This window comes from Staurois parvus, unplaced genomic scaffold, assembly GCF_062004578.1.
Source record: "Staurois parvus isolate SC_StPar_1 unplaced genomic scaffold, SC_StPar_1.0 ptg000420l, whole genome shotgun sequence".
In the NCBI taxonomy this organism is placed as follows: Eukaryota; Metazoa; Chordata; class Amphibia; order Anura; family Ranidae; genus Staurois; species Staurois parvus.
The window spans coordinates 2,950,394-2,966,362 of NW_028318216.1; the positions used below are offsets into that span (position 1 = coordinate 2,950,394).

The following is a 15,969-nucleotide window of genomic DNA, read 5'->3' on the forward strand; positions in this document are numbered from 1 at the left end:
CTTCGGGGTGTATTCATTTTTGCAACATGGCCTTGAATGAATTTGTTAGGAAAAATATTTTTTTGTGTGTGCAAATTAAATCTCGTTTGCAATCAATAGACCGCATTTGTGGTAGTATTTTGTCGTATAGTGTCCCATAGAAAATGTTGATTCTGAAAGGAAAGTAAATGTTTTCTGACAAATCTGTAGGGGTGTACTCATGTATGCCAAGCACTGTATAGGGACATTTTTTTATCCTAATGCAAGAAATGCATTAAGATAACATTGTCCAGCCTTTAGAACCACTTTAAAGCATGGGATAACCCCAAGCAAGTACCAACAGGTACAAATGTGCCTAACTAGTGAACATAAGTAAACAAGAGATACTGGAAGATCTCTGGCAAAAAGTTGATAGAGCAGTCATAACTGACGAGGTTTGTTAAGAGGCAGGCAAGTGCTGGTGCACCTACAGACTGCATGTGGAATGGGAAACAAGCACATAAGAGGAATACTGAGAACAGGGATTATGCAACCTTTACCAGCACTAAGCCAGTGAATGGCACAAAAGGACACGTTTTTAAGAAAGTGAGAGCAGAATGGTGACTAAGGCTGTAGACAAGGCAAACTGGTAATCCAAAACCCTGATATGGGGAGGGAAGGGCATATAAGTGCTCAGGGCAGACTGTAACACTGAATTCTAAGCCAGAGAGATGTGAGTTACAGTAATAAAGAGTAAAAAAAAAACTGGTGAAAAATAAAAAATCCCCAGCAGAAGAGGGCCATTATCCAATGTCACTAGCAAAAACTAGAACCTCAGTATTCAATCACCTGAAGGTAGCCACATAAAATCCATGGGCTAAGAATCAATTCCTGTGCCCAGTACTGTACGATTAAAACACTAACACTATACAACATTGTTAAATTGTGGACTTCTGTGTGGAGCCTGCAGTGCCTCCCAGAGTTTCCATGCTTAGTGAGCAGAGGAAGCTCCATGAGTGGAGACGAGTTAGTCATGTTTTTGGTGGGCTTTCCTCTTGGATTTATTTTCAAAAGCATTTTATCGCTTTCTACCAGCTTCAGACTCCCTAAACTGGTCCATTTGCATGTGTAAAGCACACTTCTGTGTACCTAATCTTTTCTTCTGCATAATAGAAGTAGAGCCACAGTGAAGCAATAGTGCCAATTTTAAAATGTACCCCTAGGTTTCAGTATTAGCCAAGTTCACTGGTGGATCTACGAAAAGGTGTGGTATGCATGAGATCAACAGGACTGGATTAACAATTAAACTTCAACTTTGAAATGAATCCCATCATCTTACTTTAACTATCAACGTTTAAGTAAACTTTATGTATCTTTATCAGCTGTGTGTGGATACTGATACTAACAAATGGTATGCTTAGAGACACATTTATAAAACTTGTGGGTACATTTTCCATATATTCACTGGGTGAAAAACAAACAATTCACTGTCATCTTTTCTTTACAGGTAAAAAGCGAGAGCTGCAACTTTTGCCCTATTTGTGGCACGCAGAACGCTAAATTTCCTGCACATCAGTCAGCCAAAATAAAAGTTAAAATTGGCAGAAAATTATTTTTTTGTTCATAGTGCTGAACCTGTGCAGTGTCAGGTCATACTGACAAGTCTATATGATCTTCAGAATTGGGGAAAGGTGGTGTAGCTTTAAAATGAGTGATGCCAATGGGTCCTGGCTCTTCAGCAACTATCAAAGCCCAGGAAAGTAAGATTTAAAGTAAAAAGGGGGGGGGGGGGTATGCGCCACCAAGATAGAAAGTAATGTGGTCTTTTGTTAGTTGAAACACGTTTTAGGAGACGACAGGTTTACAGAAAGTAATAGGTTTTTCACCTACTTTTTCTTCACAGAGTCTAACCCGTAGACACCAGCCGCTGTGGAATAGCTACACACAGTTTGTACGCTGATTGTTTCTTTCATGGTTTCACCACACTGCTGAATTAAACCATCCTAGAACAACAAAAAAAAAGAAAAAGCATAACGTTTAAAAAACAAAACACGTGCAGATTCCAGTAAATCAGTTATTTGTGTACTTGTGTAGCCCACTGAGCACTGGGCTAATATTAGAGCTCCCAATAACATGCCAATAAAAAGGCATTTATGGATCAACTTTACCTAGAAAATGTTAGTATCCAGTATTATGTGCATTTAGAAAAGAATCCAGGCCTTTTTAAAACAAATTACTGAACTGGCCAGAACCAGCTCCTGAGGGAGTCTACACCACATTTTCACAGCTCTTACTGTGAAAAAGCCTATCCGTATTTGGAGATTAAATCGCTTTTCCTCCGGACTTAAAGAGTGCTCCCTTCCCCTCTGTGATGATCTTCAAGTGAATAGCTCTAAGTTCACTATATGGACACCTATTTATTTATACACGTTGATCAATTCACCTCTTAATCTCCTCTTCTCAAGAGGGAATAAATTCAGTTCCTCTAATCTTTCCTCTTAAATAACAAAAAAAAAAAAAAAAAAAAAAAAAAAAAAGTTCTAGGACTCTGTTGGATGTCATAAAACATTGGAGCTAGTACAACACCATAATACATAGTAGAATAAATATCACAAAACTATAGTGCAGTGCTAAGAAATTAAAACATACGTGCAATACAATAGTGCAATGCAAATATAGCAAACTCTTATGTGTCACCACAAGTTTAAAAAATATGAAGGAATCCAAATGTGAAACCAAAAACTGATTTCAGTGGTGATTATCAGGGAAATGACAGATGTGGATATCAAACGCCACCAAAACTTCTTGATGAAGCACACAGCACCTCGATGTACAACAAAGGGAGGGTTACCAGAATCAAATCACCCCCAATTAAGAGTGGTCAGTTGGACATAGTATCATGAAAGAAAAAAAAAAAAAAAAAAAAAAAAAAAAAAAAAAAAAAAAAAAAGGACAGGCTTTCTATAGTGTAATCCTGATTAAAACACCAATTTAATGTGGTAAATGCATTTACAATGAAAAGAGGACAATCAGGTACTTCATATCATATAAACTAATATTCCAGAATCCAAGATGGCTGCAGTGGGATCACGTATGCGTAGTGGCGTGTTCCGCCTCTGCCCTAGTAGTTTAGTCAAAGATGACATCATCCGGAGCATGGTGATCTAACGCAGCAGTAGCATATTCTGACGTGGTTTTGAGGAAAGCTGGATATCTTGGAATGATACACAAGCGGTGCTGACCGCTCTTAACCGCTTCCGCGCCACCCTATAGCAGAAATACTGCTACAGTGCAGAACAGGTGCGCAAAATCACACACACACACACACACACACACACACACACACACACACACACATATATATATATATATATATACAGTCATGGCCGAAATTGTTGGCACCCTTGATATTTCTCCAGGAAATCATGTATTTCTCACGAAACGTATTGCATTAACACATGTTTTGCTATACACATGTTTATTCCCTTTGTGTGTATTGGGACAAAACAAAAAAAGGGAGGAAAGAAAGCAAATTCGACATAATGTCACACAAACCTCCAAAAATGGGCTGGACAAAAGTATTGGCACCCTTTCACAACTGCGGATAAATAAGAATGTTACAAGCATGTGATGCTCCTGTAAACTCACCTGGGGCAAGTAACAGGTGTGGGCAATATAGAAATCACACCTGAAAGCAGATAAAAAGGAGAGACGTTCACTTAACCTTTGCATTGTGTGTCTGTCTGTGCCACACTAAGCATGGACAACAGAAAGAGGAGACGAGAACTGTCTGAGGACCTGAGAACCAAAATTGTGGCAAAATATCAACAATCTCAAGGTTACAAGTCCATCTCCAGAGAACTAGATTTGCCTTTGTCCACAGTGCGCAACATTATCAAGAAGTTTGCAACCCATGGCACTGTAGCTAATCTCCCTGGTCGTGGACGGATGAGGAAAATTGATGAAAGATTGCAACGCAGAATAGTCCGGATGGTGGATAAGCAGCCCCAAACATGTTCCAAAGACATTCAAGCTGTCCTGCAGGCTCAGGGAGCATCAGTGTCAGCGCGAACTATCCGTTGACATTTAAATGAAATGAAACGCTATGGCAGGAGACCCAGGAGGACCCCACTGCTGACACAGAGACATAAAAAAGCAAGACTACAGTTTGCCAAAATGTACTTGAGTAAGCCAAAAGCCTTCTGGGAAAACGTCTTGTGGACAGATGAGACCAAGATAGAGCTTTTCGGTAAAGCACATCATTCTACTGTTTACCGAAAACGGAATGAGGCCTACAAAGAACAAAACACAGTACCTACGGTAAAATATGGTGGAGGTTCAATGATGTTTTGGGGTTGTTTTGCTGCCTCTGGCACTGGGTGCCTTGACTGTGTGCAAGGCATCATGAAATCTGAGGATTACCAAAGGATTTTGGGTCGCACTGTAGGGCCCAGTGTCAGAAAGCTGGGTTTGCGTCCAAGATCCTGGGTCTTCCAGCAGGACAATGACCCCAAACATACGTCAAAAAGCACTCAGAAATGGATGGCAAAGAAGCGCTGGAGAGTTCTGAAGTGGCCAGCAATGAGCCCAGATCTAAATCCCATTGAACACCTGTGGAGAGATCTTAAAATTGCTGTTGGGAAAAGGTGTCCTTCCAATAAGAGAGACCTGGAGCTGTTTGCAAAGGAAGAGTGGTCCAAAATTCCGGGTGAGAGGTGTCAGAAGCTTATTGATGGTTATAGGAAGCGACTGATTTCAGTTATGTTTTCCAAAGGGTGTGCAACCAAATATTAAGTTAAGGGTGCCAATACTTTTGTCCAGCCCATTTTTGGGGTTTTGTGTGACATTATGTCATATTTGCTTTTCTGCCTCTGTTTTATATTTGTTTCAATACATACAAAGGGAATAAACATGTGTATAGCAAAACATGTGTTAATGCAATACCTTTTTTGTGTGAAATACTTGATTTTCAGGAAAAATATCAAGGGTGCCAACAATTTCGGCCATGACTGTATATATATATATACACACACACACACACACACACACACACACACACACACACACACACGCACCCATACACACACACACACACACACACACACACACACGATTTTGCAGTTCTGGGTAGGGGGGGCGGGTGCGCAGTACCCGCAACCTCAGCTCTCAGTCACCCAGCTAGTGATTCCCCGCCGGCACCCAACGATCTCCAAGTATTACTGAGGGGGGAGAGACCTGTATGTATACAATACAGATCTCTCCCCTGTCAGCTCCTGCACACCATTTTGTATGGCTCTGCATAGCAGAGTCATACAAATCAGTGTTCTTACAGTGTAAAGCACACACAGCCCACATAGTAACAGCACAGAGTTAACCCTTTGATCGTCCCAGATGTTAACCCCTTCCTGTATAGTGTCATTAGTACAGTGATCAGTGCTTTTTATTAGCACTGATCACTGTATTGATGTCACTGGGGAGGTCAGTGACACCAAGCCAGTTCCCCCCCAGTGTCAGAATGCCTGCCGCAGTCCCACGATAAGTTGCTGATCGCTGCCATTACTAGTTTAAAAAAAAAAACAAAAACATTCCAGTATATATACACACCACCATTTGTAAACGCTATAACTTTCAGGTAAACCAATTTACGTATTGGGATTTTTTTTTTTTTTTTTTTTTTAGCAAAGACATGTAGCAGAATACATTTTGACCTACATTTATGATGTAATTTGATTTTTTAAATTTATATTGGATATGTTTAATAGCAAAAAGTCAAAAAATTGTTTTTTTTTCACAATTGATTCTTTTTTTGTTTGTAGTGAAAAAAATAAAAAACACACAGGTGATCAAATACCACCAAAAGAAAGCTCTATTTAAGGGGAAAAAAAAGGACATAAAATTTCATTTCAGTGCAGCGTTTTATGACCACACAATTGTCAGTTTAAGTAACGCAGTGCTGTATCGCAAAACATGGCCTGGTCAGGAAAGGGGGGGGGGGGGGTAAATCCTCTGGAGAGCAAGTGATTAATTGGGGGTCATATGATTCTGGTAAGCCTCCCTCTGTCATACACCGAGGTGCTGTGTGGTTTATCATTAAGAAGTTTTGATGGCGTTTGACATCCACATCTGTCATTTCTCTCATAATCAAAGAGGCACTGAATTCAGTTTTTTGCTTCACATTTAAATTCCTTTATTTTTTCAATTTGTGGTGACACATAAGAGTTTGATATATTTGCATTGCACTATTGTATGGCACAAATTTTCATTTATCTTAGCGCTCCACTATTGTTTTGTAATCTTTCCTCATAGTTGAGCACCTCCATGCCTCTTGTTAGTTTAGTTGCCCTTCTCTGCAAAATTGCACTCTCCAGTTTTCCCATCTCTGTTTTGTGAATTGGTGCTAAAAACTGAACTGCATATTTGCAGATGAGGTCTTACTAATGATTTGTCTATACCTCTCTTAATACAAGAAAGGATTTTGCTCACTTTATAAACTTAATAGTAGCATGCAATGCCAAGCTGCGGTTTCCAATCTACCAGAACTCCCAGATCCTTCTCCACCATTGATTCCCCCAGTTGTACTCCCCCTAGTATGTATGATGCATGTATATTCTTAGCCCCCAAGTGCAGAACCTTACATTTATCAACATTAAACCTCATTTGTCACAGTTGGCAAATTAAACAGTGCATTGAGGTCGGCTTGTAAATTGGAGACATCCTGTAAGGACATTATTCCACTGCAGTTTGGTGTCATCTGCAAAAACTGAAATGGGATTTTTAATCCCAGAACCTATATAGATTATAATTATATTAAAAAGTAAGGGTCCCAACACTGAACCTTGGGGTACACCACTGACAACCCTAGACCAATCAGGAGTATGAATCATTAACCACAACTCTATGAATATGGTCTTTTAGCCAGTTTTCTATCCATTTACAAAATGATTTTTCTAAGCCGGTTCTGCTTGAGTCCATAACTAGTCTTATTTTTGTGTATTTTCCCAGAAAATTATCTATACAGCTACCAATGTTGCTGGTTAAACTATTTATACCTGCAATTATAGGTCTTCCAAGTGGATTGGTCACGTTTGTGAATTTTAGGGATGTGGTAGAAGTGAAGTGTTTGGGGATAAGGCCTGAAAAGAAGTTGCCGCTCTTGTAAGATCCCCCAGTATTATAAGAACTGATATGTTGATTAGCTATTTACCACCTATTTATATGGCCCTTTAATGGTTTTCTAATGAAGTCATTGTTTTTTTATTTTTTAGATTTACTAATGAAATAGTGGTTTTGTTGCAATTAGGTTGTCAAGCCCAGGTGTAAGAGCACAGTATTTATTGCTAGAGTTTTATACATACCTTGCTATGCAACATATTTGTTTGTCTCTCCATGGCAGCCAGACCCTGACAATATTGATCTGTTTTATATTTGCTACAATGCAGGAATATTCCTCTTGCCGTCATCTAAGGGGCCCTTATCACCACTAGTATACATTCCCTTATTTGGTAGCTGGGACGTCCGATATGACCTACTTCTAGTCCCGTACTTCCGATTCCAGCAGGCATGTTCCGACTGGTTGTTTGCACCCCAGCATCAGGAAGCTTGGCTAGCGTGCGTTCCACAAGGAAGCACACAGCTCATTTATTCCGACAGCAGACCCCTAGCAATAAATGGTAGTGGTTATGGTTTTATATTGCAACCATGCAAATGTTCATCACCTAGTCAGCAGTGTTCATAGTGCCCCCATAGATCAGCACTGTCGAGCCCCTCACATTGAGGGTGAGCAACTACTGGCCGGGACCGGAGGGACAGACCAGTAATTCAACTTATTAGTCACTTTGATGATGTTAATAAGGCTGCTAATATAATATACCATTAATTAGGCCATGTTTATACATGTATACTTTTACTAGGGCTTTTAGTAATGATATGTATTTTTTGCATAAGTATTTATATCTAGATTTAATTTCATTTTATTTGTGACATTTATATCCATTTTACCTGCAGTGGTCAGGTAGGCTATTGTACTGATGTACATTTACTGATAATATGTTTGCATGTTCTCACCATCTATGTACACAGAGTATGAATAGAAGTCTGTGTCCCCTTTTAAAGAACTCCCGCCCCTTTCTCCCCACCCCCTGATGGTAGGTGGGCTGTGGAATTCACACATCCTATTTAAGGCGTTTGAGTTCTGGGGGACATCAGCCTTTGCTCTGTGGAAGGGGACAGGATCCCCAAAACACATATGTTTACACCTTTAAAAACGTGATTCTTGTGAGCTACTATGGTGTATTTTGTGCATATACTATAGGTCTTAATATAGTGAATCAATAAAATTTAAAAAAATATATAAAATTTATAAAAGTATATCTAGAAGTGAAATCTGTGCAAAATTAATTTGCTTGTGTATACTTGTTTATTAAATAAATAAAATGAGTGAGTTGCCTACACCATACACATACTCATACAAGTGTGTCACTATAATCAAAATCAAATACAAACGTGTCATGCTCCACTAATACAAATAAATATGCATAAAATTAAATCAATATAATTTTAAATATTTTTAAATGACATAAGTGAGTCCAACTGTAGGTTGCAATCCTGCTAAAGCTGCGTGCTTATTTTAAACCAACCATGACTTATAATGCGTTTTCAACTAGTGAAAATAAATAAATTAATAAATAAATAGGGACACAAGCTGTTTTTGACCTCAATGGTTTGGTCATATAAGTCAGGTGAGTTTTTTTTTTTTTTTTTTACATATATTTTTTCACTAGTTGAAAACACACTAAGTCATGGTTGGTTTAACATAAGCACGCAGCTTTAGCAGGATTGCAAACTACAGTTGGACTCACTTATGTCATTTAAAAAACATTTAAAATTTGATTTGATTTATTTAATTTATGTATATACCTTTTTTGCATATTTCACATTTAAATCGTATTAGTGGAGTGCAACACGTTTGTATTTTTGCATAGGTTTACACCATCTTGTCTCCAGCTGAAGGTCGAGAGCTGTCCACATTTTGTTTTTGCAACCGCATGCTAATTGCCTACTTAGTTTGTGAGTAATATCTTTGCCTCTTGTGATTTTTCAATAACATTTTTTTAACGTAATGCGCTAGGCGTTTGCACCCTCTGTTTTTAGGTTTCTTGAACCTTTTGCCCAGACTAGGCACAACAAAGTATTTACATATTCTAATAAAAATAATTACATATTCTAACAAGCAGTAAAAACAGTCAGCACAGCAGGTTGCAACATGAACCATCACTGCAACACCTCCACAGTGAACAGACCTGCATTGAAATGTCACACTTAAATAAAACAAAAAAACACCAAAAAAAAAAAAAACCACAACACCATACAATGTGCCAGGATGAGCGCATCAAAGCGGTGTCTGAGCACACAGTGGTCATGCATTCAGCATGACTTACTGGTGTTAATGGGCCCACAAACAAATCCTCAATTACCTCTGCAGCTATGGGAATTGTGGATAAATGTATTTTTACAACTCAAAATACAGACACATAAATCTCTTTTTTTCTAGGAAAGATATTGTCATCATGCCAGCCCTGTAGTTTAAAACCACCAGTAGATGTCGCCGATTTGTCTAAGCCGTTAAAGGCTCGGTTCACACTATGCTGGCTGGTTGCAGGTGCCGGAAATGCATCTGTTCCCGCACCTGCAACCACCCACAGCCATATCACCCTGCTCATACAACCCCTTTTGCCTTCAGAACGGCCTTCATTCTTCGTGCATAGCTTCAACAAGGTGTTGGAAACATTCTTCAGAGATTTTGGTCCATATTGACGAGTTACTGTTGCCTATCATCTCGAACCAGTCTGCCCATTCTCCTCTGACATCAACAAGGTATTTTTGTCCACGCAACAACCACTCACTGGATATTTCCTTTTTGGACCATTCTCTGTAAACCCTTGGAGATGGCTGTGCGTGAAAATCCTAGTAGATCAGCAGTTTTTGAAATGCTCAGACCAGCCCGTCTGGTACCAACCATGCCACATTCAAAGTCACTTAAATCCCCTTTCTTCTCCATTCTGAATCTTGGTTTGAATGTCAGCAAGTAGTCTTCACCACGTCTAGATGCCTAAATTTAATTGAGTTGATACCATGGGATTGGCCGATTAGTAATTTTTGTTACCAAGCAATTGAACAGGTGTACCTAATAAAGTGGCTGGTGAGTAGGTACCTGTAATAAAACTAATAACTGGTGAGCTGGCCAGTTAAGCCCATTCAATGCAGCTTCCTCTGATGGAGGGACAAGGATGCACTGCTCCTGGATTCAGGCAGAACTGCAATGCTCATGTAGGCTGTGCCTGCATGCACTATAGTTGGCACTTGACTAGACAAAGTTGTTAGTCAGCACGTGGTTGCACCTCGCAATGACCACTGCTTTATAGACTGACAGCACTGCCTCAGTTGCAGAATTTCTACCAGTGAAAGTCTGCAGTGCCTAGGAGGGGGAGCACGTGGGACACAAATGAGGAAGGCTCAATCAGGGAAGGAAGTTTTTGTTTACTTGAGATTTCTACATCACATAGTAGCTGGATTGGAACTCGTTTATACAGGAGACTTTAGTAGCTCTGTAATGCCCAGAGTCGGGGCACAGGTGCACTTTGAGACCCAGTCCAGCAATCTTTTCACTAACACAGTCCCAGTTTACTCCCCTTCATTCTGTGGATGTCCACCACGACCTCATTCAGTCCTAGGCAAATAGTACTCTGAGGGACTACTTGAGGCTACCATTATTTTGACCTAATCATATGAAATTAATAGGGGCTGCAGTGCGCATGGGCAGTACGCAGAGGAACCAGCTGGGACTATACTGGAGGAAAGCTCACTGGATCATGGCTACAGGAGGAAATCTCAGGTGGGCTACACTCAAAAAAAAAAAAAAAAATTTCAAAAAAAGTGTATTATCCCGCACCTCTACGTAAAAATTGTGAAGAAAGAACAAAATGTTTAATGTTTGCATTAAGTATGCAACATTATTTTTTAAATCCCGCACTTCTCTTTTCACAGATAATGATGTGAGTAAAGAAGCTGCCCAATACAACTGAAGAGTACACCAGTTGGTCTGCAAAAACAGTGGGTAGACAGTCTCCAGCACATCCCTATGAAGAAAAGGGAATGATGCCTCAAAAACGGTGACAAATTAAGTGCAAACAACATCTACAGTTTTTATTGTTGGTCACAGTGTGTGGACATGAAAGAAGTACAATGTGTTTACTGCTTGTATATCCACACAGCTAAGTCCGTTTAGGCTCTGTGGGCATCATGTCTAGCACAATGGGCTTACTCTCAAAATATATCGTAACCAATACAATCAAAGCAGGATAGAAGACTTATATTTCTTCAGCAAGACAATCTGCATCAGATTTAGAGCTTCCAGGATTTTGTTTCATAATATTGAACTACACACAATTGCCATATCATGCTTAGCACATAACCTCAAAAGCAGACAAATCTTAGCATAATGCGATGCATCACACTCTTGGCTACAGAATACAGCACATGCAAGCAGACCTCCTATAGACAATAGCTTGCATCGATTAATAAAGCCAGGCAATATTTAATGTCAACGATGCAGTCTCAGGAGGAAGCAAACATCACAATGACAAACACTTACCAGCTGGAGCATGCAGGCGGCTGCTAAAATGGCTATGACGCGGCTGGGTTTTAGTAAGACATCATCTCTGTATAAAGAGCCAAATGCCACCTGTAGAGCTGCAAGAACACATTGAGTATAAGGACCTGGAAGACTACAGAGCAACAATCAGAGCACATAGCACTTTCTGTGCAAGAGAAGTTAGACAAGAACTCAAAAAGGTTAGGACTCCCATGAGCATTCTGGTCAGAGAGCAGTGGTCATAAAAAACAGGACACATTGATCAGACATACAGAGATAAAACTGAATACAACAAAGACTAAATTATAATGAACATAGTTTGCTTTTTCAACCAAAGGAGAAATACTATATTGTTAAAAACAAATTTTTCCCTGGAACAAGTTTTCCCTAGAACAGAGAACAAGATAAAAGCTAAAATATTAGTGGTTGCCATGAGCCTAAGGGTCTATTCACAGCAAAAGCATTCAATTGGGGAGCATTAAAGCACAGGTTAAAGCGTATTATATTGGATAATTCATAATCAAAGCACAACACCCAAACCCCCTCCCAAAAAAAATAAAAAAAATAATAATTAGGACTGCAACTAACAAATGTTTTCATAATCGATTAGCTGGCCAATTGTTTTGTTAAATCGGATTAAAATAAATTAAAAAAAAAAAAAAAAGCACCACCCACAATTTATTCTTGAATATCTAGATGTAGTGGTAAATATAAAATAACCAGCTATATGGTTGGGAAACATAACATCTAATCCACTCTGAGAATAACAAACAGGAGAGATGCATATACTATTAGAAGGTGAATCTGGTATATATCAAAATTTAAAAAAATAAATAATTACATGAAAAACACTGTTTTGCAGATTTTCGGACAGGGCTGCAATATTATGCATTACAGACTTCCTTGTCATAGGCAGGTAACTTGATACAAGGTACCTGCGCCTGCTGTCCCTTTTGCTGACCATACACAAATTTTTCCTTCAAAAATGTTTTTAAAAAAACCAAAAAAAAAACTTTTTTTTAGAACTTTCTAATCATTAGTATAACCCCACTAATGACTAGAAAGTTAAAAAAGGATGATGGGAAAATTCAAAAGGAGCAGAATAGAAAACTATTCTCGAATCAAATTTTTGGACAATCCATGTGAATGTCAAAAGCAAGTAAAATTTTATAAACGACATTCAACCATTCAATGAATGTACAAAGAATTTTTGTACGAATATTCTCATCTGAAAATCAATACGTGTATGGCCAGCATAAGACACTTACTGTAGAAGCAGCAGCTTGCTTTTTGTATCACCTATCATGATAGGGGTAAACAAAAAAAACCACTGCAGATAACCACTACTATAAAGAGTTTTTTTTATTTAGTTATACTGTAAAACAGTGAAAGTAATATATAAGATTTCCAACTCTCTCTCTCCCATACATAAGGTAAAAGTAGTCAACATGTCACTGTTTTTCACAGTAAATAGATTTATAAAAAGGTGCTATTGACATGAAATAAGTTCAGAAATTAAGTTAAGTGTAACAAGATGGAATGACAGGGAAAACATATTGAACACGCTAATTTATTTTATATTCATAAAAAATCCTTTGTTGGTAATAACAGCTTTAAGACTCCTGTATGGAAAAAGTAGTCGCATGAATTGCTCAGGTGCCCATTCTTATACACACACACACATTTAAAATCTTGAAGGTTCTGTGGGCCCCTTATATGAACTCTGATCTTTAGTTCTTTCCATAGATTTCCGATTGGATCCAAGTCAGGTGATTGGCCGAGCCATTCTAGGAGCTTTATTTTCTCTTTGAAACCAATTAAGAGTTTCCTTGGCTTTGTGTTTGGGACCATGGTCTTGCTGAAATGTTCACAGTCGTTTCATCTTCATCATCATGGTAGATGGCAGCAGATTTTTTTATCAAGAATGTCTTTGTACATTTTTCCATTCATCCTTCCTTCAATGATATGAAGTTGGCCACTACCGTATGCTGAACAGCACCACACCATGATGTTTCCACCTCCAAACTTCACTGTTGGCATTGTGTTTTTGGGGTGCTGTGCAGTGCAATTTGACCTCCAAACATTGTGTGCGTTATGGATCCAAAGAGCTAAATTTTGGTCTCATCTGAACAGACTATTTTCTCCCAGTATTTCACAAGCTCATCTAAATGTTGTGCAACAAACTTTAAATGAGCTTCAACATGCTTTTCCTTCTGCAATGGAGTCTTGTGTGGTGAGCGTGCATACAGGCCATGGCGGTTGAGTGCATTACTTATTGTTTTCTTTGAAACAATCGTACCTGCTAATTCCAGGACTTTCTGAAGCTCTCCATAAATGGTCCTTGGCAACTCATCTGAAAATCTTCTTCACTCCTCTGTCAGAAATTTTGCGAGGAGCACTTGGTCGTGGCCAGTTTATAGTGAAATGATGTTCTTTCCACTTCTGGATTATGGCCCCAACAGTGCTCATTGCAACATTCAGAAGTTTAGAAATCCTTCTGTAACCAATGCCATCAGTATGTTTTGCAACAATAAAGTTGCAAAGGTCTTTACCCATCTTGAGATAGGTTTCTTGTGTGAAACCTTGGTAATGAGACACCTTTTTATAGGCTATCAGTTGAGACTGAACCAGCTGATATTATTTGCACTGACAAGGGGTAGGATTGCTTTCAATTTACTGATAGATTTCAGCTGGTGTCTTGGCTCTCCATACCTTTTTGCACCTCCCTTTCTTCATGTGTTCAATACATTTTTCCTGTGTCATTCCAGGAAAATAAACTTATCCCTTTAGAATCACTTTAAATCACTTTCTTCTCTTGTTCAGGACTACATGTCCCATGAGACATTGCTCCTCACACATGCACAAGTTCTTAGGCACTTACTGACATGTATGGATGGTGTACTTAGCTGTATGTGTGCTGCACTGTATTTTCTGATATATAAATAATGCATTCTGTATGCAGGCCAACTAAATCGGCTCACCAACTAATCAATTATAAAAATAGTTGACAACTATTTTCATAGTCTACGATAATTGATGTCGATTACTTGTTTCAGCCCTAAACAATGATTTTTTTAATCTTTTTTTTTAATAAAGACAGACCACAAAGCACACTATATGCATTGTGGTATACTGCAGTGCGTTGGGCTCTACTGTAGATTTCGTTGGACATCCATTTACCATAAATATCAGATTAGATAGAGTGCATTGCCAAAGTGGATTGGGCCCTATATATTTTCATTGAAATTGGCGGAGTTCTGTACATAACCAGACCTTCAAAAGTAGAAACAAATATCAATTAAAATATATTTTGTCATTTTGGACAGCAGTTCCTTTCATTAATATATTTTGTAATCAGCAAGATAATTCTGTTTGTTCCTGAAATGTCATTATGGCTTCCTGGCTCACATCTTTTAACCTGCACAACTTGATGGATGGTTAATGTTTAAGTCAGTAGTGTACAAATTCTAGGATATATATAGGACCAGTAATGTGGCCCTTTGTGGATGTCAGTAAATTTAATGCTTCAGAAAGTCTTTAGAGACTGCACACAAGCCAAAAAGAGAAGGTTAGAGACTACAGGCATGCTACAAAAGATGGCCAGAGATTACAAACATGCAACAGGAGATGATCATAGACTACAAGCATGCAGTAAGAGTTGTAAGCTAGAGACAAGATTCAGGAGACCATTATAGACTGGAGACAGGTTACAGAATACTGTTAGAGATCACTGCCTTTATAGACCCTATAAAGTACAGATTGCTCTATTCAGAATTCTCTCAGGAAGATCCATTATGAAAACATGATGGAGAAGGGTAAGAAAGCACAGAAAATGTGTGATAGAAAAGAAAAAACCCTTCCTACTAGAAGCCATTCTAAAGAATACTTTTATTACACTGGCCTACGTAAGCACCTACATAAAGTAAACACCCACTATTGTTTGCAGGAGGTATGGACTCCTACACTGTAAATGCAAGAGCTGCATGTACCCCCATGCCAGAGGTTGAACATCAGGGTTTTATGCAATCTGTTCTAGAAGGGTCTAGCATTTGCCATTTTGTTAGATATCCTCCCTCACATGTAGGATTAACTTACCAGGATGTGAAGGCAGCAAGAAACAAATGTAGTAGCCCATGTCTAGTCTATGGGGTTAAATACCAATACTATAAACAATAATAAAAGAAAATAAAGTTAAAGTGGGTTTAAAAGTGTACATTTTTGACCCAATGCATTATCTGCATTAAGGTAATCTTAAAAAAAAAAAACAAAAAAACCCCACTTGTTTTACCTACCGTCATCCCAAGCAACTTACCCGACTCCCGTCTCGGCTGCAGCATCACTTGTCTCGCAGGAGACACAGA

General features: G+C 38.7%; 1 protein-coding gene across 1 annotated transcript in view; it reads right to left on the reverse strand.

The window, feature by feature from the left end:
• Positions 1–15,969, reverse strand: part of GMCL1 (germ cell-less 1, spermatogenesis associated) — a 175,771-nt gene that overhangs the window by 99,189 nt on the left and 60,613 nt on the right. Inside the window, exons 5-6 of the mRNA XM_089687192.1 lie at positions 11,609–11,706; positions 1,849–1,961 (exon numbers count right to left, since the gene is read on the reverse strand). Coding sequence (XP_089543318.1) covers positions 1,849–1,961; positions 11,609–11,706 — 211 coding nt within the window. The remainder of the gene's footprint in view (positions 1–1,848; positions 1,962–11,608; positions 11,707–15,969) is intronic.